At 37.2% G+C, this 21,456-nt stretch overlaps 1 protein-coding gene across 4 annotated transcripts in view; it reads right to left on the bottom strand.

Annotated features, from left to right (window-relative positions):
* LEKR1 (leucine, glutamate and lysine rich 1) overlaps window positions 1–21,456 on the bottom strand; it is a 67,613-nt gene that overhangs the window by 35,918 nt on the left and 10,239 nt on the right. For 3 of the 4 annotated variants that reach the window (XM_030028789.2, XM_030028788.2, XM_030028792.2), the window contains 4 exons: window positions 18,841–19,055; window positions 6,080–6,199; window positions 5,247–5,422; window positions 1,698–1,883 (listed from right to left, as the gene is read on the bottom strand). In XM_030028789.2, the coding sequence (XP_029884649.1) occupies window positions 1,698–1,883; window positions 5,247–5,422; window positions 6,080–6,199; window positions 18,841–19,055 (697 nt within the window). Of the gene's footprint in view, window positions 1–1,697; window positions 1,884–5,246; window positions 5,423–6,079; window positions 6,200–18,840; window positions 19,056–19,847; window positions 19,859–21,456 lie in introns of those variants that run through there. The other variant, XM_030028791.2, reaches the window with a different exon arrangement.

Below are 21,456 nucleotides of genomic sequence, written 5' to 3'. Positions count from 1 at the left end.
GTCTTTTCTAGCGACACTATCTTGAGCTTATTTGGGATTTTGGCTTTTCTTTTTTTTTTACCCAGGCACCTGTCTCAGATATATAATACGTATTTTATATATGTAATGTACATATAAGTCTGAGATTGTTTACTTTTCTTGCAAAAAATCAACACAGCAGATACCATTTATGCACTACCTGCATTTTATTTCACATCTCCTAAAGTATCTCTCCTAGTGATTTTACATACAAGCCAAACAAAAAGGTAAAAATTTCACTGTCCAACAGTGTGTTCAAGATTGTCTTGAAAAAAGAAATTTAAATAGAATTGATTCACTTCTTTCCATTTACTCAGGTCTTCAGAATGAGATACTGTGGCTAATGACTGACAGCTAAACACTTCGAAGGCAACCATTTCCCCAAATCTTGCCTGTCAGAGTTTACTCTGAACAGAGGAGGAAGTAACAAGAGGTAACTACAATCAGTAAGCCTACCGAAAAATGTCATGGGCAAGTTTTTGAGATACTGGAACACTTAGCAGCTCCCCAAGAAAAAAAAAAAAGACAAAAGTGGATGCTGTGAATAGTCCATAGAAGAATCTTGGCAGAGCAAAATCTAACTGATTTTGCATTAATTTAAAGTTAGTTTTTTGAATAAATACCACAGAAAGACAGACATACTAAGTCTATTTCTTATATGGACACTGTCTGGAAAATGATGTAGAGTTATCTGTTCATTTCTACCATTCAAACACATCGCTGCTGGAGCTTTCCTAACAGTATTGTTATACAGTGACAAAAATAAAGACTGTTCTCAGCAACACGGGTTGGTAACTCATTGGATGGTATCTGCAGTCTCCTGCTTTGCAGTCTCACATTTGATATTACCACTGGTATTGAAGGATCAGTGAAATTCCTTCATCGTGACTAGTACTGAGACCTACTGCTTTAAATCTGACATTACATACTGTGCATAAGGCAGCATGGTAATTGCTGTGCCAATTTGATGACTCAAAACTGTGCCCGGAACAGCACAACCTCTGTATGTTTTCAAGGTCTTAAAATGTCTCTGAGCCAGCACTATGAATGCAATACTGCTTTAAAAAGAAAAGAGATTCAAGAGATACTAATATAAATAATCTTTTTGTAATGAGATATTGTCTCAACAGAGCTCACCAGATATTATAATTTCAAGTGCTATCACTACTCTTACAGTTTTCAAGAGGACTCTCTAGATTCTTGAGACACGCTATCAAGGGCAAATCACTAGACAGTCTCAAGTTTAATGAATCTATGAGAGAAGAGACTGGCTTAGCCTGACCTACTTTTCAGTTCTGTTTGCTGAAAGCCAAAAAACCTTCCTGGCCTTCCACTCAAATTGAGAGCATTTCTTTTAAAATTAATCTCAGAGCCTTCTCCCTGATGTTTTACATAAGACTGACAAGTAATAACATAATTGTATTACCAGCATCTTCGTTGTTTTCCTCTCTTCCTTCATTTCCCCCCACACACTCAGCTGACTCATGTTCCCAGCAGGGTAACAGACTCCTCAGAATGACATACTGTCTTTCTGACTGCACAACATTCACATTTTATTAGGGCCTGAGTTGGGCTGTTGAGTGCTTTCACAGTAACAGCCACAACTTTGGTGCTCTTAAAAAAATTTTTTGCATTTCATTTTACTTGGAAGTTTGCTTCAAATGTCAAAATTCTCTTACCTAATGTTTCCTTTTGTAGTTCACGGCACCTACTTTGCAGCTCATTCCCTTGCTGAAGTGAAGTTTGAAGCTGTTGAGTTTTCAGCTCAACTGTGTCAGCCACCAAAGTCAGATGTTTTACCTTTTCTTGGAGGCATTCATTCTCTCTCTGGGATTTTGCTAATCTTTGATTCAATTTGGGTATTTCTGAGGAGGGAAAAAAAAAAAAAAAATCATATAGCCTGTTGTCAAATTTACCTTCACTAAAATTATTACACCTGATTTACAACCTCGGGACTTCAGCATTCTGTAAGCCCAGTTTAGGTATGGGTCAGTGTAAGCCACGTACATTAGCAACACTTCTGCTGAGAATGTAGAGAGCCAAAAGAAGCACTTTGTGCAATATCTTTTTACACAGATAACTTGTACTTAGCCAAACACATATTATTGACAAATAACACAAATTTTTTTCTAAGCAATAATATGTATTTCCTCTAAGATCCGAAAATTAAATTAAAATACATGTATATACTCCAAATGAAATAACAATAGGTGACAGAAATATCTGAATCCAAGCCTTTTATCTTAAGAAGATACACAAACCATTGTTGACACACAAAAACAATTGCAGACTCATTTTGAAATTAATCTGAGAAGATATCAAGGGGGTTAGCCTCTGCTAAAGCTCAGTTTGAAACTTTTGGTTCAGAAGATATTTGGGCATGCGTATTACATTTTATTTTCTCACTCCTTAGATGACTACTGCTGTTAAAGTAATCACAAAGTGCATCTTCATTATATAAAAGACAGGCTTTGTCACTCTCTCTCTCATCAGCTCTTCAATGCGGAAGAGCAGCAGTCCCAAGGAAGTTTCCCAGGTAGTTTTTACTGCAAGGTAAATAAGTAAATCATGGGTGAGGTATAGTGGGTCTCCTACATTTTCATAATTTTTTCTGAGTTCCATTATCCCTGATGAGTGCATTTGAACATTTTCAAAAGTAGTTGCAGTTCTTTTCTACACCTTCTCCAACTACAGCCCTATATGTTCAGTTGTCCAAAGAAGTTATGTCACTTTTATTTACATTAATCATGACAACATTCAAGTTAGATGAGCCTAATTCTATTGTCAAGTCAGCTATTACATATGTTTCATATGCTGCCCACATGCAAATTTTAAATTCTTTGTGGTACACATATTTTCATTATCTACAATCTTTCCCAACTACTCCACACTTAAATCAATTTACTGTTAGACTTAATAATGTAAATACCAAAAGATTTTAAGTTCTTATACTTCTTTCTACTTGCCATTAATTAAAAAAGCCTAAATAATGTATACATACAATGGCTTTTAAGCTGTTTTCAAACTAACCAAGCAAACTTGTCTAGGCATAAAGAGTAGCACCTTATGTAACATTTTTCTTCTCAAAATCAGAATGGAAAACAAGTTCTGAAAATCTTGTTGCAAAAACAGTAAGGTAAACAAAAAAATAACTATATATTAACATGTTACCCATATGTTGATAATGAACAACTCATAAAACAGAACATAAAAGCTTTTGAATGGCACTCTCATGCCAAAAAAAAAAAAAATTGTGTGACTAAATGGTTTTGATTTAGAAAGCTAGATTTAAGGATGTATGTAATATTCACAGTGTGGCACTATTCTCAGTGGGATATATTGAACACAGTCAGGGATATACTGCATGTATAATTGTATGTATAATTATTAAAAGAATGTGAAAGGCTGCACTTCTGCTTCCATACAGATATTCTATATATTTGCAGTATTACCACAAATAAAACAAGGGATACTGCAGAAAAAAAGCCTTAAAATATTACGAATCTCTGAACCTCAAGATGTCTACAGAAATTCATGCTCATATTCCCTTTATTAGCTAGAAGTAGGCAGAGAATGAGCACAGGAAGAGAGGAATCTTTAGGGACATACAATACTCAGTCTAATTAGGAGATGAAGTCATGATTCAAAATGCTTGATATTGACACTGACATTTAAATTAATTGTTCTTACAAAAACTGAATACTAAAGAGTGATTTTTCCGGTCACGCTCATCTTCAACAGGCAAGAGCCCTCCCTTCTGGGCTCTCTGCTGCTCGGGCTCAGAGCTCTCTGTTCAGACCCAGGCGCTGTCTCAGGAGGACGCGTGCCTACTCGCTCCTGTGGCACAGCTGTCCCACTTATTTCTTCCCAGTCTGAACAAAGCAATCATTGAAAATGTTAAAAATTACTTCTAATTTCACAGGAAGCATAGGCTACTGGGGAGCTGTTATTTAAAATGAAGCTACATATTTTCTGAGATAATCTGCACATGCAGGTTTCACTTAAGCTGTCAATTTGCACTGGAGTTCACACGGTTTCACACGCAGAGTGATTTGGGAGATGCACATCACCCACCACGCCCTTAGATTCCTCCTCACAAGGACAGAAAGCATGATATCAGCTCACCTACTTCTTTGCTGCCTTATAACCCTGATAAAACTAACCTCCAGAGCAAATAGCAGCTCATCAACTCATACACACAGAGCACGCTGGAAAACTATAAAGGAATGGAATACATATATGAAAATTACATCCAAAGGCCATTAAAGCTGCAACAGCTGCCTGTTTGGATGTTCTGGATGTTACAGTGTGTAATTACACTACTGCACACTTTCTTCAGCAAAACTAATCTCTTAACTGAGGCAGAGCAAAAATGGTATTCAAGGATAAATCTAAGTTTTCAAGTCTGACCGCCAGCCTGAGGGCTGGGCATGACCTTCACGAACAAGCCATCGGTTGTGACTTGATCCCAGCTTCTCTTTTCCTGAAGGCTGCCCTTGTTTGAGCCGGAAGCAGGCTGTGGGCCAAGTGAATTATTCTCAGCCCATGGGCTGCTCCACGCCCCTTTCAATCTCAAAGACCCCTCAGATAAAGACAGCTGTATTTGGGTATTACTTGTTCTTATTCAGAAACGGAAGGATGGAGTAATTGTTCCATGTTGGGTGCAGGTTTGCTCACATGCAGCGGCTCATGTACTCAACGCAACCCGACGGGTATACCAGCAGGTTGGCCAAGGGAAGAGGTGCAGCCTGCCCACGCGATGGGGAGGTGGCACTGCAGGACCCTCAAGCAGCTCCACAAAAGGATATTATACCATTGCCATATAGCATTGCGCATGTCTGCGAGCATGTGCAAAAAACTGGCGATAGGAGACACAAGGCAAATTAAAATATCTCCAGGTCTTTATGTTGCAATCATATCCGTATACTCACAGTAAGTATATTATTTATGTTTCAAATCATGGTAAATATTTATATTACTTCCATTTCAGTCTGACTTGGCTAACTGAACAACTGCTCCAGCACACTAATCCAATAGGAACTGGACCAAGTTCAACTCGGTTCACATGATGCCACAGCAGTAGGTAGGGTCTTCTAATACTTTGGATCTGGACAAGTTAATGTCAGAATTAGAAATTATCTAATTAATTTTACCTTCTAATTCACTGTGCTACACTCAACTACCAAAAAATACTTTACCTTGCCCAAAATCATTGCAAGATGATTTACCTGTCAAAGCTTCTTTGCTAACAGTTTTTATTTGTAGAAAAATTTCTTCTTTCATGGCGGCCCAGTTCTCCAGGTTACTGGCGATGACTTCTTTAATACTGTCTAGTTCACTTCTAATAAAAGGGAACAGTGAGACAGCCTTGTTCAGAGTTGAGCAATGGTGTTCCAATGTATTTCTGCAAGACAGAAAAGTAATACCAGAAGTACATTTTTTAAATGATAACATACTATTAGTAAACTTGGGAACTAAAGTAAACTTGACAACTACTTTTCTGTTATATGATAATTTATACTATATTGGGTTACAATAATTTAGTGTATGAAATAGGCTGCATATTGAATATTGTTATAGTAAGTTTCTCCCTTCTAAATGTTGATTTAGAACTTATGCGTATAAATGAAGAAGACTGTACAGACAATTGTACGATCACTTTTTATTGAGAAATCAGAGTAATCATGTTTAAATGACTGTATGTCCAAGCTTATGTTGACTCTTTATAGACAATATACGTAAGAAATACTGTATTACCAATGCATTACAAGCAAGTGGTACGCACTTGCTTTTAAGTGTTAATTAATGCTTTTACATTTGTGAAGAACTTATCCTGTTGCTAATAACATCAGCAACCAGCAGTGATATTTTCCGGTTACATTTGCTAACACTACAGCATCTTGCTATATTCTGGAAAATCGAGACACACTGGGATGATTATAAACACTCTTCTCACTCACAGTATTCTCCCTGCCTGTGCCTGCATCTCCACTGAATCCTCTTGACTCATTGTACACGTTCGCAGGAGGCACAACATCGGCATTTCTTTTTGGGTTCTTACCTAAGCACTTGTGATTGCTTATAGGCAGCTTCCTTTTCCTCTTGGAAATACCGCAAATCTTCTTTCACTTTTTTTAATTCATCTTGCTTGGTTTTAAGTTCCACTGTTAGGGTTTTTATCCTATAGATGTAAATAAAATAATCAGAAAGTATTATTTGCACTACTACCCAACCTCTAACTGTTGTTTCAGCTTTAAATCAAAAACATGCTGAAAGTCTTTTCAAAAGATGATAATCACACATTTCAGACTGAGGTGTCAGATCTCCAAATGGAGAGAGTTTATCTTCTGGCCACTGCAAGAGCCACTTGAGCAACTCTTTCAAAATAATAACCATAATACATTTGTAAAACAATGTGGAAATGTATATGTCCAATATCAGCTCATAGGCAATGCTATATAAATATCTTAAGAATCCAGTGGTCATTCACAGATGCAACACAGAACTCATTCATCCTCCAAAAAACCATGTGCCGTTATGAAAATCTCAGTTTAAAGTTCAACTTGGGTACACAGCTTAGGGGCTACAATACCCAAAAGGTAGGTACATTGTCCCAGCAGGGTAATGCAAGGTACCACAATGAGCTGCATAGGTTCTACGCACAACTGCAAGGATGTGCAGGGAAGGGTAATAGGAAGCTCATCTAAGCTGAAGGGGAAATTCTCTTAAGTCAACCAACAGCAAATACTAAATATTTGGTTACTGTTACCATATTTTTTTTTCTATTCAGATTGTTTACCTATTTCTTAATTTCAGATGTTTGCAAAAGATGAACCCCAATTAGTCACTCTTGTTTCCCTTTGCCCTCGGTTTCACACTCATGATCATGGAACCGTACTTCTGCATTGCTGAATTAATTAATGGTGCTCAGCAAATGATAATAAAAAAAAAAATACACAAGTAAAATATATTCCTGTCTGTTATTTTTACACCAGCTGGAATTTAGGTCTCCGTTGCTTGACAATGGCATTTTAAAGAGCTAAAGAGAAACTTTTCACAAAAAATGTTTCCACCAGATGTTACTTCTATGTACTCAGGCAATGACATTAGCATCAAAACAATCAAAAATGTCAAGTTAGTAAGATTATTTTTCTACATTTTTCTTAAGGAAGACTTAAGGAGAGGGCAGGAAGTTCTGGACTAGAGCTAGGTTTCCATGTTCCCAGCCTGACCCACAACATGCCAGAGAAAACACACATTTATTTTCTGTACTTCCCCCGCTTCCTTTCAGAAAAAAACCCACCCAGCATATTTTGGGCGCAGAACCCTGTTGACCACAAGACGGGGTGGGAAGGATGCGATTTGGTGGCTCTACCTGACAAATCCTTGCTGGGTGCTGGGCTCCTGCCAGAGTCTCAGCTCTTCTCGAGTTCCCCTCCCTCTCCTAACGCCCCTCGGGACGCCTGCAAGCAATCCCCTTACAGAAGGGGATTGAATGAGACACTGTCACAACACCCTCTGTAAGTATTTGCCTTGAATAGATTGAAAAGTTTTTTGGGCTTCCTCTTCCTTGGTCTTCCAGGGTGCTTCATCACAACAGCACACACTAGATTTTTAAATTACAGTGCGGGTGACAGCATTCAGCATTTTACTTCAGATCTGACACCAAAAAAGATCCTAAATATAGGATTGGGAAAGAAAAGCTTACTGTTATCAGGACTCACAAATACATTGTGTACCCTCCCTCCTATTAAAAATGCAAATTAATGTTTGTCACACCTGTGCTTCAATTATGCTTATTTAAATGAGATTATGACACTGCAGAAGTAGAATATCTGTGCTGGGGGAAAAGTGATCAGAAACAGACGATACGTTCTCATGGTTATGTAAAAGAATATTCAACTCAAGATGTATAATAAGGATAAAGTGGGAGAAAAACCCATTCTTTCACCACTGCAGACTAACAGCTTGTTTTACAGCCAGCAGACAGTGCTGCCTAAGCAGCCCCTGCCTCAACCACAGAGCAGCATCCCACAGCCGAGGAGATGGGGCACCGCCGCTCGCAGGCGCTTCGCTCTGTCTCCGCAGCGCTTCCCACCCAGAAAAAGGGGGAACGAAACCAGACGCCTCATCAGATGAGGCCAGTCTGCCTGGGGCTTCCCCCATTTACGGGATTTCCCACTCTCGCAGTCGGCAGGCAGACTGCCTGCTCCGCAGCCGGCTCGGCCCATTCCCACCCCAGGTGTAGCAGAGGCTGAGGTCGGGCAGGATTCCTGCAGGCACCTGGAAGCACGCGGAGATGCCGTCTGCTCAGGGTGGCCGTTCAGTGCATTTGCTAACATCTGAACAATCTCCTCATTTTAATTGCTTCAAGTTTTGTACATGTATTTTGGAAAAAAAAAACCCGAAACAAACCAGCCCCATGATAAGACAGAGGGGAACTGACCAGTCTTTCTTTTTACCACCATCGCCTGCTCACAGGAGAGGAGGAGGAGGGTGGCCCCAGGAAGCACAGGGAGCTCTCCATCACTGTACAGCTGTGCCCAGTTGCACGCACTGGTCTCCCGCCCGCTTAGGATACAACCCACCTTCGTGCTGGACTCTAAGCCACAGCAAGCACAGCCGCCCAGTTCAAAGGAACAGACAGCTGACCTGCAAGTTCTTCTTTGCCTCTAAAATTCACCTTTTGAACTTTTTCATTATAGCAGCGGTTCTGAACCTGTTTATTTTTCAAGCACAGCTATCATAGTGTAAATAAATACATTTTAAACACTGTTCTTTCAACAACTCGGGACTTATTCCCACAATTGTAATGAAAAGAATGGAACCATTCGGGAATAACAGACAGTTGAATCCAATTCCCTTCCTGTGTTACATGTGCAGAAAGAATACCACATAGCAGCACATCACTACCAGTTTACAGTACAACTTTTTTCTTTTCTGTTAGCTGTAGGTAACCATTCTAATATAGTCTTCTATCCCCGAAAGTACAAATACAATGATATGCAACTGTTAAAAACCAGTCCCTTTGTAAGCTTTCAACACTTACTATTGCAAGCAGAGTATATGATCTATTTGTCTACTGGCGACTCATTGTCACAAGTAAGTAAATAATATTTGAAATCAACAAATATTTTACAAAACCAAAAGAATGGCGGAAACATTATATCAGCCTTTGCTTCAACTTTAAAAAGCAAAAGAAAATGAGAATGATTTACAGTAAAAAAAATTATAAAAAATAAGTCATAATATTCATGTATGTTAATTCTGTTATCAGATAGATCATCTATAACACATTTGCACCAAAAAGCAAATTTAAAAAAATATTAGTCCTGATAAAGAAACTTGGGCCTGTAGAGCTCTGCCAAAACTAAAACTGAACATCCGGTAGTTAAAAAGCAACTTGTTAGTGCTCAACTGTGATCATAAAAAAAAAAAAAAAAAAAAAAAAAAAAAATATATATATATATATATATAAAACTTTAAAAAAATTGAAGAAATTTCTCGTATTACCTTGCTAGGAAAATTTACCCATACCTACCTGTAAATTTCTTGGAGGCGGAGGGCAGGAGGGGAGAAAATAAAATCTGTTTGATTGCATTTGGGAGCAGAATCAGATTGGTGTCACTGACTAATGAGGAAATGTCCACCCCTGTAACAGTTACATTCAAATCTATTTTTGCAGATGATATATTCTGTTAACTACACCTTGAGGAAAAAACCCAGTGATTTATCATGGAACAATAACAAATCAAAACTTTGGGATCCATGGAAAACTGGATGCTCATTTTCTATTCTTACTCATTCCAGAATGGGCAGTATTTGAAGATCTTTTGGTTTAAAAAAGAAACTTGCAAATAACTTGCAAATTTTCTTCCTCTATCCATTCCAGAGATCTGATATAATGAGGTTAGCACAGAACTGCACCCTCAGAGTGCAAAGGGTCATTATCAGTATGTTCTGGTCATTCACACACAAAGAAGAGGTGGAGAAGGCAAGACAGCTGCACTCTGTCTACTACCATCACCATAAGAAGGAAGAAAAATAAACATGTTATTTTAGTGATATTTAGCACGAAAGTTCAATGGATCACTAAATGCTGGCATTACAAGAGACTCGTGAGAACATACTGATCTCGCCCTCTGTCCTATAGTTCACACGAACTGTGAAAATTATCATCCTATCTTTGCAGCCAGCATACTTTCTTAGTGAATACAGGAGAAAGCCTGCCCAGAGTGGGAGCTCAATTATAACATGTTAACTACTAGTGCTGACAACGAAAAGAATAGCATGAGAAAATAAAGAAGTAGTTGCAAGGGATTCTTGCCAACAAATACACTCATTGTCTTAAAAGTAACGACAAGAGCTATTGCCTTGTTTGTTCAAATTTAAGACATTGCGTTTTGCAGAAGTTAAGATCAGAAGAAATAACCTTTGCAGACTACACGACACATAGCCCCCTTACAAGTCCCAGTAGGACCCATTTAAGCCTGAATGAGCAACTGCATCCCTAGCTGCCTGGAGTCAGCAGGGACAGTATGCACAGAGGAGGCTGGAACACACTGTCAATGAAAAAAGTTTCACTACAGTGTTTTCAGCTCCATGAAACTCTAGGACCTGCTCAGAGCCAGTAGTTGCTCATTTTCATTTCAGCATGTTGCTTTCCTTCCAATAGACAAGTCAGTGTGCATCCCTATGAAGAAGCTGAGTATTCATTCATAAATTTGGCATCATCCACAAATGTCTTCATAATTGGGGGTTTTTTTGTATATTCTGTTCAGCACAGACTATTCAAGTTAATACTATTTAATAGTTTTCATGTGCCACTGCAGAAGCATTCACCTCTTGATTGCAGGTTAGCATACGGCCCAATTTGACAGCAAATTAAAATTATCTCTGACAACCAATCAAGAGGCTCTTTGTGAAGGTCTCTATCAAGTCTCATGTAGGTTGACAGTCTTTTCAAATCGTGCATTAATTGTTATCTATCTTTATTATCTCAGCAGAAATATAAGATGTATTATGAAGACAGCCTGGATAATTTTTGCTCCAGCAAAGGTAAGTCTCTGGAACAGGTCTGAAAAACAATGATAGAAAGATGACTGCCTTGTCACAAGCGCTTCAAAATTTATCTTTAAAGGAACTCAGGATTTAATTTCCCAGAGCTACCAATCTAGCTCCCAACTTCAGCTACAGTAATTACAGTTCACATAATTTCAGTCATAGCAGTCATACTCAGTACTGTCAGAGCAGTGTAACTCAGGAATAACTTCTTAGAACTCAGTGGAGTTACACCAATTCAGTTAAAACAAGATTACAGTCACGAGTAATTTGATAAATGCATAAAAAAGAAATGGTGCCAAGGCAAATTTATAGGTGACTTTTTACTTATACTACAAATTTGCACCAGCAAATTCAAATAGAAGTTTCCCAAAGTGTATGTTTGAGTATAATTCCCAAGCAGAATTTTTCTTAGTTTCTAGACTTTGCAGGTACAGTAGAGACCATATAATTATATGCAATAAGACAATACATTGCATTTCCCTAACATAATACAAATATATTTCATATTATGTGTTTATATTTTTTTCAAACTGGACAAGTGTCTTGCTGATGAAGCCAACTCTGTTACATACATTATTACATCCTTGAATGCAAACCAAAACTAAATTTTTCCTCTGAATTCTACAACAGTCACAATCCACGTAAACCCATCTTTTCATTACTTCTTTCTTACGAAAGATAAAATCTCTTTTTCTGTATCTTCCCTCTGATGAGGGGCTCCCTGACCTCCAAATCCACAGAGCCCAGTGATCTAGAGCAGCAAGCGACCTTCATCCATCCCACACTCACCTCTTCCCTTTACTAGAGAATCCTTCAGAATGCAGCCATGGTCAAAAGAGCTTACCCCAGATTTTTCTCTGGGTAGCCACCTTCCCATTTTGCAGTCTTAAAACCAGAGTCAAGTGCAAGAGGCAGTCAAAAACAGAAGCAAAAATAGGTGTCTCAGTATTCAAGGATTAGCCTGTGTTCACCTTCTGGTCCCATCCAAGTTTCATTGCTATGTGGCCATAGAGAACTCCAGAACATAACACCTTGTCCTGTATGCACATGCACACAATATATTAACCTTCTTCAGTAGATAATCACAAGCTTTCAAATTTCACTTTGAAAGATAATAAAGCAGAACCCCTATGGATTTCAGCAGGACATTCTGTCTGAGTATGGACTGAATCAAACTGTTTAAGGCTTTCCAGTTATGCCCAGAATCATTTTACAACTACAGAGCAAGCTTACAAATCTCATATTAAATTATAAAGCGGAGGTAAATGGAGGCACAGAAAATTATTTTATTAAAAATCTCTTCATGGGTCATTCTTGCATTCTTGCTTCTTTGCTTTCAACCAGTGGTCACAAAATGGATAGCGGTCACTATACCCAAGCAATTGAAAGTTTTAACTTGAGCTTATAGTGTGAACAAATAAATGATCACCCATTAGAGGAAAGGGAAAAAAACTAAACAAATGTGCATCACACCATTTTCTTATATCTACCATGCAATACAGGATATTAAACACAAATTCAATCTGACAATTTATGAATACCATAACCATACAATAAAATAATATCTAAGCATTACTTTAATCTCTCATATGCAATTATGCTGTCCACAATGAGTTAAGTTATACAATGACCTGTTGATCTCCTTCCCTAGTAAGCGGGTAAATATGGCCTTTACCATTGTACATGATGCTGTGCAAGGACTCAGTGCTGGAACCATGCAAGGGTGTAACAGAGGAACTAGTCCCTGTAATTGCAGATGGTTGTGAGCACTGAAACTGGAAAACCTCAAGAACTGTAGCATATAAACTGTTCAAACAATAAGCAGAGAAGGAACTGAAAATACATGCCTAACACAAAAACCTTCACTGAGGGAGACGAACTGCTTTTACTTTCCTGAGGAAAGTTAGCCATTCATGGAGGCACGCATAGACTTATGCGGAATCTTTGCTGGAGCTTTCTTGTCAGTAAACACCTCTCAAGGCCATTTTTGCAGTATGTGGTACCATTCTCAGATGCCAAAAAACTGTGATAACTTTTTAATGTGACTTCAACTTTTAATTTTACCTATTAAATATGAAAATATTTTTAATGAAACATACAAGAAAAGTATGCATGGAAGCAAAAATGCAGATTTCATGTTGCCTTTTGCATTTTCCACTGACTGCTGTTTTAGCCTCTTCTGGATAAAGAATTTTGTTTTGCCAGAAGAAAGTTCATTTTGTCAGGAATTTGGGCAAAGATTAAGCATTACTTCAGGGTTTTGCACCTCATGAATCACTCTTCTGAACTATCTCTGTGAACAAATTTGTCTTGCTTATTAATAATCAATCTTGGCACTTAATCATGTTAATAGAAAAAACCTTGTCAAAACTAGAGCAACCCCAATTTTAACACATCAAGAGTGAGACTAAGCTATTGCTTGTCAGTAGAAAAAAGCATGTATCCTATTGGGAAGACACTGGCTTCAACGTACTTTACATAAGAATCTAACAGCGAGAGATTATTTCCCCAAGGCACTGTGCTGATTGGCTTTCTGAGACTGTGACAAGATTTGTCAGTGATTTTTTTTTTAAGTGTAAAAGTGAAGTTCACTGCTGTACAGAGGGTGAACACAGGACCTGGGTCCCACAAACCCTGTTAGGCCTTTTGCTGGCTCTCTGCACAAGCCTGAGCCATACCCAAGTCACCATGATGCCACTATCGGGGCAAAATACACAGATCAGTTTGCAACTATTAAAAAGAACACACGAAACCACTTTGGCATAATACAAAATTCTGCTTCTTCCTGGTTAATAAGTACCCCCTAAAATTATCAAGTAGCTAATTAGGGAAGTACATACTATTATGTTATTTACAAAACAGATTGAATAAAAAAGTTGAAGGCGCTATTTCTTAGTAAACTTCATATCCTCTCTTCAGCACACACACACACGGCACTTCCAAGTACAAACCAGCTCTTGTGCACTTCTAAACACTGCAACTTGAACTACCTAAAAGTAGAATTAAATGCATAAGGAGCCAGAAAAATTCCAGCACTTATGTGCTCTACATTCTGCCTACAATAAAAAAACCACTACATTATTTCCTTTTGCTAGGAAATGATGAGTGCAAAACCCAGGGACTCACTGAATCCTGTGCCCAGCTGATACCCCTTGGCAGCTTGCTTTATTTACTTGTGTCTTCCAAGCAGCCACTGAAGGAGCACACAACTGAGACTTGCACAGAATAGCTGTAGCAGGAAGACCACTAACTTACTACTTTATGAACTGATTTCTTCTTATGTATTAGATGATACACCAATATCATTCTGAAAGTACATTACAGTGCTGCAGTGGTTATAATGTTTTGTTCGTTAGTCATGCTTTCTGAAACAGTCAAAAGATGTGCAATCTCCCAGGTTATCCACATACGATGGTATACAATAAGAATAACCGACTGTATGCCCTAAACCACATTCAGAAAAGGAGAGGTTAGTTCTTTACCTCTTTTTTTCATCCAGATTTGGCTCTCAGTAATTTTTTTACACCAACTCAACTCCATTTTATCACTAAATATTCAACAGAAACAGACATATTAAAAAAACAAACCACAAACAACCTATTAAAGTGACCTTTTTGCCTTGTGTTCTTTCCCTTCAAAACCTATTTTTAAAATGGTGACACACTTCTTAAAGCATGTACCAACTCCCCATTCCCAGTATTTTCAGTCTCCCAGGATAAGAAACCAGACGTCATTTCCACCAAACTGTTGTGTAGGTTGCTAGCTAAGGGTAGAGCAGCATGCTGTTATCCCTGCCCAGTCACTTTAGTGTTTTATTACAAGTTTAGACTTTACCAAGCCAGGTAGCTGCTGTTGCATTCCTAAGCAATCATGTCGCAAAAAAGAAGATTTATTTTAGGCAAATTCAATAAATTCAAATTCAAAGCATTTTTCATGGTATTAAGTTTTTGCCATTGTGGTAGGAACTAACAAACTCAAGAAAACACACACAAAAAAGCACAAATATGGAAAAATAGTTTCCACAAGTTTAAATGTTAGGTTTACATTATCTTTAATATTTTATTATTTATGGATAAAATTTTCAACATCTATACGCTTGGCTCAGGAGCATAAGTCTCATGGTAGCAACCAACAAGTAACGCCTCCCGCTAGATTTGTAAAAAAGTTTTCAGGAATCTATTTACAAGAGATCTTTGACATAGGACTTGCTAAGTGATATCTATACACCTCTTCACATCTCTAAACATCATAACAATTTTTTTGCTCTTTGTCAGGCTCATGATATCCAGCGCTACTATACCTTTAAAAAGCATCTTTAGTATTTAAATCCATTTTACATTTCTTATATTGGGTGTTGTGAGAATTATCAAAAGTCACACCACAAATACAGTGTGCCCCTCATGCAGTATCACAAATGTCAAAAGACACTGCCAGAGAAAACCTGTTAATAAAGTCAGCTTTAGGGATTCCAGGAATCTACAGGGGGGGTCCCACACAGAGACATGGCTAAATCCAGCCATACCTATATCTCCAATGAATTAGAGACGTAAGGCCCAATGAAAGTGCCTGTTACTAATATGTTTAAATAGGTAACAGACCAAAAATAGTTAGTCAAAAGACACATCAGCGTTTCAGCTTAACTGAGCATGAATCATTGCTCTTGCAGATGGTAGCCAGCAGCACAGAGCAAAATGCAGTACCAGCTGCACAGCCCACCTCAAGGCAGTATGTGTATTGACTGGCATTGCTATTTCAAGCTAGCCCCAGCCCTTCAGGAATAGCTCTCATGCAAGTAGTCTGGAATTAAAGCGATTTAACACTGAATAAGAGTAAGACTTGAATAGCTAAATCGAATCAGTGTAGTTAACTGCATGCCAGTTAGTTCCCCTTCTTCTGACAAAATCCCAAAGGGCAGGTAACTAATTTCTGCAAAAGCTCCGGTACCCAGGTGGCTTTCAAGGTTAACCACTGGTACAAACGATAGCAATACTTCAACCTAAAAGGAATATAAAAACGAAACAGTCTGCAACTAACAAGAAAGATTAAATCTCTTGGTCTACCAGAGGGGGGAAAAAAAAAAAAAAAAAAAAGGGCCTATTTGGCTCTTTATAAACATTTGCAGTTTGGGAGGAATGATTTGTCAGCCTTGCAAGAACCAGAAGATACTATGTTGAATAGTTAGTTTATGCCAACAGCACAAGGTAAGGAGAAGCCCAGGATAGTAAAGAGGAGATAAGGAATATTTAGACAAGTTACTTAACAAGGCACAATAGCTGATTTATGGTCTGAATGAAAGCCTACTGAAAGTACTTCACTTGATTTCAGCAGGTTTTAAATCAAGTCGAGCCTTAGGGGGAAAAAAATGCAGAAAGAGAATTTTTATTAACTGTTCCAGCTTTACTACAAAAAGTCAGATAAATGAAAATTTTAAAGTTTACCTCTGGCAAATGATCCTCAACAAGAAGAATGTGCTGTCACTGCATTTGCTAACAAACTGAATACTACCACCATAACTGCCACCCAGAGCCATTAAAGGAACAAGGAGCAAATGCACTTTTCAAAAATACGATGTTAAACCAAAGAAAACATTGAATATTAGGGGGGTGGAGGATGTTCAGTTCAAATGAAAAAAATATTGCAGGAAACAATACAAGTAGAGTGATCTACAAGATAAATGCATTTTATTCAACTTTGTGTGAACTTGTGTTTTAAAATGAATGTTTTAAGTAATATTACCAAACATAAGCCTAACTAAATCCATTAATAGTAATGTTAAATTCTTAATAGTATTTGAGTGATTCACAAAAAAAAAAAGTTAATGGATTTGAGCACTTCACCTATAGACAAGCTGTAGTTGTTTCTTCTGTAGTGTTTCCAAAGCATTATCAGTTCTAGATCACTTCCTACTAGGTGTGAGTCAGTCATGCAAGAAACACCCTTACTGGGGTGTCTTCAGAATCAAAATGACTGAGCTGATAATTAAAATTATAATCTCATTCTTACAAAAGGGTTCTGACAAACAGTTTGATTCAGATGAGCAAGAAATTACCAAGAAGTTTATGATGCCCTTGTTTGTACCACATTATTCTATCAGTAGTCAACTTTAGCAACTGCATTTTTATAAAGTATCCTTTATTAGCCAACTATAAATATCAATGTTTATAGTTAACAAATCAGTGGAATATAACAATAGATTCCAAAACATGAGGATAGAAAATTAGGATACAGAAAACCAGCACATAGCATCCATGTTAAATCTGACTATGAAGATTAGAAGACAAGAGGAAAAAAAAAGGAAGGGCAGTTCTTCAGAGCTTCAAGTCTGGAAGAGGCCACAACACTCATATTTCTTTCACAGAACAGTGCAGAAAAGATGCAATTTGATATTATGAAATTGGTCATATTGTCATGGTGTCATAAAACAGCATAAAGCAACAGAAGGTTAATTAGGAACCAGAAATGTCAGTCCAGAAATCCTACAGCAAAAATAAGACTAAAAAAACCCACCCATAATGCTACTTTTATCATATATGCTCATATTGACTACAACAATTTCCCTCTCTGTCCAAGTTCTTGATACATCATAAATAACTGCTGAGGATGGACAATCAAAGCTAACAAGCTAGCTTGAAGTTCATGGTTGAGAACCTGATGGCGCTCTAATTATGGGGCACAAAAACTAACACAGGTAGACACCAGGTTCTGCAGCCACTGCTGCTGTCTGGACTGCCTCAGGAATGCCACTTCTAGTACATGAATCAGCCACATATTTTAAAGCTAGTTTGGGTATAACTGCCTTTGCACCCTTTACTGCAAACCCAAAGAACAGGAAAAATATTAGAAATTATGAATGAAGGAAGGGCAGAGGGGAAAAAAGTCTTTGAAACTTTCCTTTTAAGCTTTGTTTTCTCATGTCTACCCCAAAATGAACTTTTATATTTGTTGTACCAATGTGAAGGTTTAGGAAGCAAAGCTGTGCTGTAGGCCCATCAAAAGGACAAATATTTTCGAAGTATGACTGCCTTTTCTAAATTTGAAGTTATCATGATGTGACAAAGAAGGAGAACACAACAAAAGCCTGGAAGTATGAACTGAAAGCAAACACACTTAAAGGTTCTAATCATTGTGCCCTAAAAACATAAAGATGGCTCTGAGGCCTACTGTTAACTACTGGAGTTCTTAAGAGTACAAAACTCCCCCTTGAATTGGGGCCTTCACATACCTGCCAGTAAGCATTTGCAAACTCCTGTTTATGAGGAACAATGCCACAAGCAGTACCCAAGATTTTCACAATTGCTTTAGTATTCTCTATCATCCCTTCAGAGAGTGAACTGTAAGCTTCTCAGGGTAAGAACGCTGGTAATTCTTTACCATGTTACTATGAGACAGTAAGTAAAAATTTCAGAACTATGAAACTCCCAATACTGTGGAATTTCATTTAAAATATTACAATTTTATTACAATATGATAAGATGAAATATATGATCATTTCTCTTTGGGAGTGTGTGCAGGGGAAATACCTCTGAAATGCCTTCTGGCCTTTCTTTCACTTTAAATATATTGACTGTTTCTAAACTATTCAGGAATTTAAAACTTCCAAAGAATACTATGAAAGATGATTTAAATTAAGTATTACAGTATATATGTTACATCTGATAAAAGAAAGACAAATCTTATTTGTATTTTAAACTTGTTTGGAAAGAAACTACCTAATACACATACATGAGAATAACATCAGACTAGATAATATGGTCTGACCTTTCTGTTTTTGATTCACTGTCAGCTCGGTAGTGTTCAAGGTCTTGGTAAAGAGACTGCAATTCTGCTTGAAGTCCTTTTTCCCGTTCTATACTTCCTTCATAAAATTTAATTTCCTTTTCCATTGCTTTTACTTTTTCTTCCATCACCTTAAATTCATGAAGTATCAAATAGCTGACTCCACAGTATTTACACACTGTCTCATCCCGGGACATCTAGAAAAAGATAAAATTGTAAGATTGTTTGTAAGAAACAAGTTGAACAAAAAACCTGAATAACACTAAATAATAATAATAATAAATAATAATAATAATAAATCTGAATAGTTTAAACCATTTACTTCTCTGGAGCATTTATGATCAGATTATGTTATTGCTTTAACAAATAATAAAGATAAAATTCTACATTAGCAAAATGAAATCAAACTATAGCAGTACTTTCACTTACTGGAAACTTCATAAGATACATCAACTATGCAATTTACTATGTGGGAACTCCCACTGGAATTCTAAAATGAAGTACCTCTGAATTATGTTTGATGTATTTATTTAAAATAACTTTGTAAAGCACAGCATTTTATCTCCTTAATGAATTTGTGATCACCTAAGCCAGAAAAATGTTATTTACTGTGTTTTTTGACAACTCATATCCAATTGAAGTATACAAGATCAAAAGTGGAAAGTGAATAGAATAATGTAATCCAGCAATCTTTACAAAAGTAATTCAAATGAGTACAGGCGTAATTATTATGATGTAGTGCCCATGACACTTGAGTGTTGTGGAAAATGTAACCCATTTACTAGGTATGAAGTATTCATCACTGATTTAAAAAATAGAGTACATAATACATATCTAATTGAAAGACCATTTCTTAAATTGAGAAACATACTTTTGTAAGTAATCAAATTAAGCTTTGCAGTAAGCAAGGCTTCATAAATATGAACAGATAGATGTGTGTTGACTTTGATACATACTTATTACTCAGTATATCAGTTGTTCCTGCGTACCTTAACAATTTTCACTTTCAGGAAAAAAAAAATGCTCAGTTTACAAGTGATGCAGAAGTGAACCTGCACAAGAAATGGATATCGAGTAAATAAATCAGCCAGACCAATCCAAGGTCTGACACTTCAGTAGGGGACACATAAGCATCTGCTTACCAGCACAGATCCCTGAACATGACAGGTTTTACACTGTTCTCAGGTCACAGCATAAATACATTTGAGAGGAGATGGTTAGAATTAAGACTAGATCAGAGGACACTCTGATAATACAGCTAAAGAGACAACCTCAAAGCAACAAATATAAACAGGTATGGGTAAGCTTGGAGACATGAAAGATGGAAAATGGGTAGCAGCTGAAAGAGCAGTTATGTGTTTGTGTACCAAGAGCTTAAAACATGCTTTAACCTTTCTTGCAATTATCAACTGTTACAAGGATTTTAACACAATGACTTAGGAAAGTCAGAAAGCTGGGAAACTGCAAGCAGTTTAAGTCAAAGAACGTAAGAATCCCTCGTGTTACAGAAAAAGGAACAAAAAAAGATATTTTGAGACATTGGGATAAATTCAAAGAAATCATACTTAGATGAAAGAGAACAACTTTCAAAAATTATAAACTAAAGACTCATTATCCCATGATTCAATAACCTTTAGCAGTTTAAATACAGCTTGATAAAAATGGTATTTCAGGATGCCCTGGAATTACCAGGCCAAGCTTTATTTTCCAGTTTCTTAGTCTTGCCCCAGTTTAAAATACCCCTAGTTACAGTTGCTCTGAATGAGCTGAAAATGCAAGTTTGTTTTTCCTGGCAGCTGCAAACTGTGCTTGGAAATATGAAACTGTTATTCAGGATAACTACCATAAAGTTCCAAAGCACTAAAATTACTATATTGAAAGAGGACAAAATGAGCTGTTATAAGGAGCACAGAAGGGGGGCTCTTATCCCCAAAAGAACATTGTGCTCTCTTGCAGCACCACCACTGCTGTCTTTCAAATAAACAGTTACAGAAATTTCACTGGGTACTAGGATTAAAAACAAAATAAAACAATTAGGGTCCTGAACTGAAAATGTTTTATGCAAGTGCTATAACTTTTTAGTTTTGAAATTCAATTTTGTAATTGAACTTAAAAATAAATTAAGTCATAGAACAGTAAATATTATCCATCTGGACTTAGTGGGAAATGGGTCCCGTTCTTCTTCACATCCATTCCTCAGGTGAAGTAAAAACTTGAAAGGACTTCAGATTAGGTTGGATTTTTGAAATATTTGCTACATAGTCAAAAATCACAGGAAAGCCCACGGGCTTTATACTACTGCAGTAAGGAAAGAAAGTTCAGGCTTTTAATCAGAACCTTGCTTCTGTACATGCACAATTACCCTGCAACCACTGCAATATGCTGTATATAGACATGAACTAGTTTTAAAGTACCTATCTGTAGTGTAAGTAGCAGTTTCTTAATACCAGTAATGAATCTGACACGGATTGAGCGATGCTCAACAGGCAAGCTAGCCCAAACTAAACTCCATGCTGCAGTAGATTAACACCAATAAGCAAGCTAACTAATGTAAATCCAGCTCATGTATGCCCAATATGCCTAGAAAATTAACAGGAC

The sequence above is a fragment of the Aquila chrysaetos genome, chromosome 10 (assembly GCF_900496995.4).
Source record: "Aquila chrysaetos chrysaetos chromosome 10, bAquChr1.4, whole genome shotgun sequence".
NCBI classification, from domain to species: Eukaryota; Metazoa; Chordata; class Aves; order Accipitriformes; family Accipitridae; genus Aquila; species Aquila chrysaetos.
The sequence above is the reverse complement of the archived record's forward strand: the minus strand, read 5'-3'. Positions and strand labels throughout refer to the sequence as shown.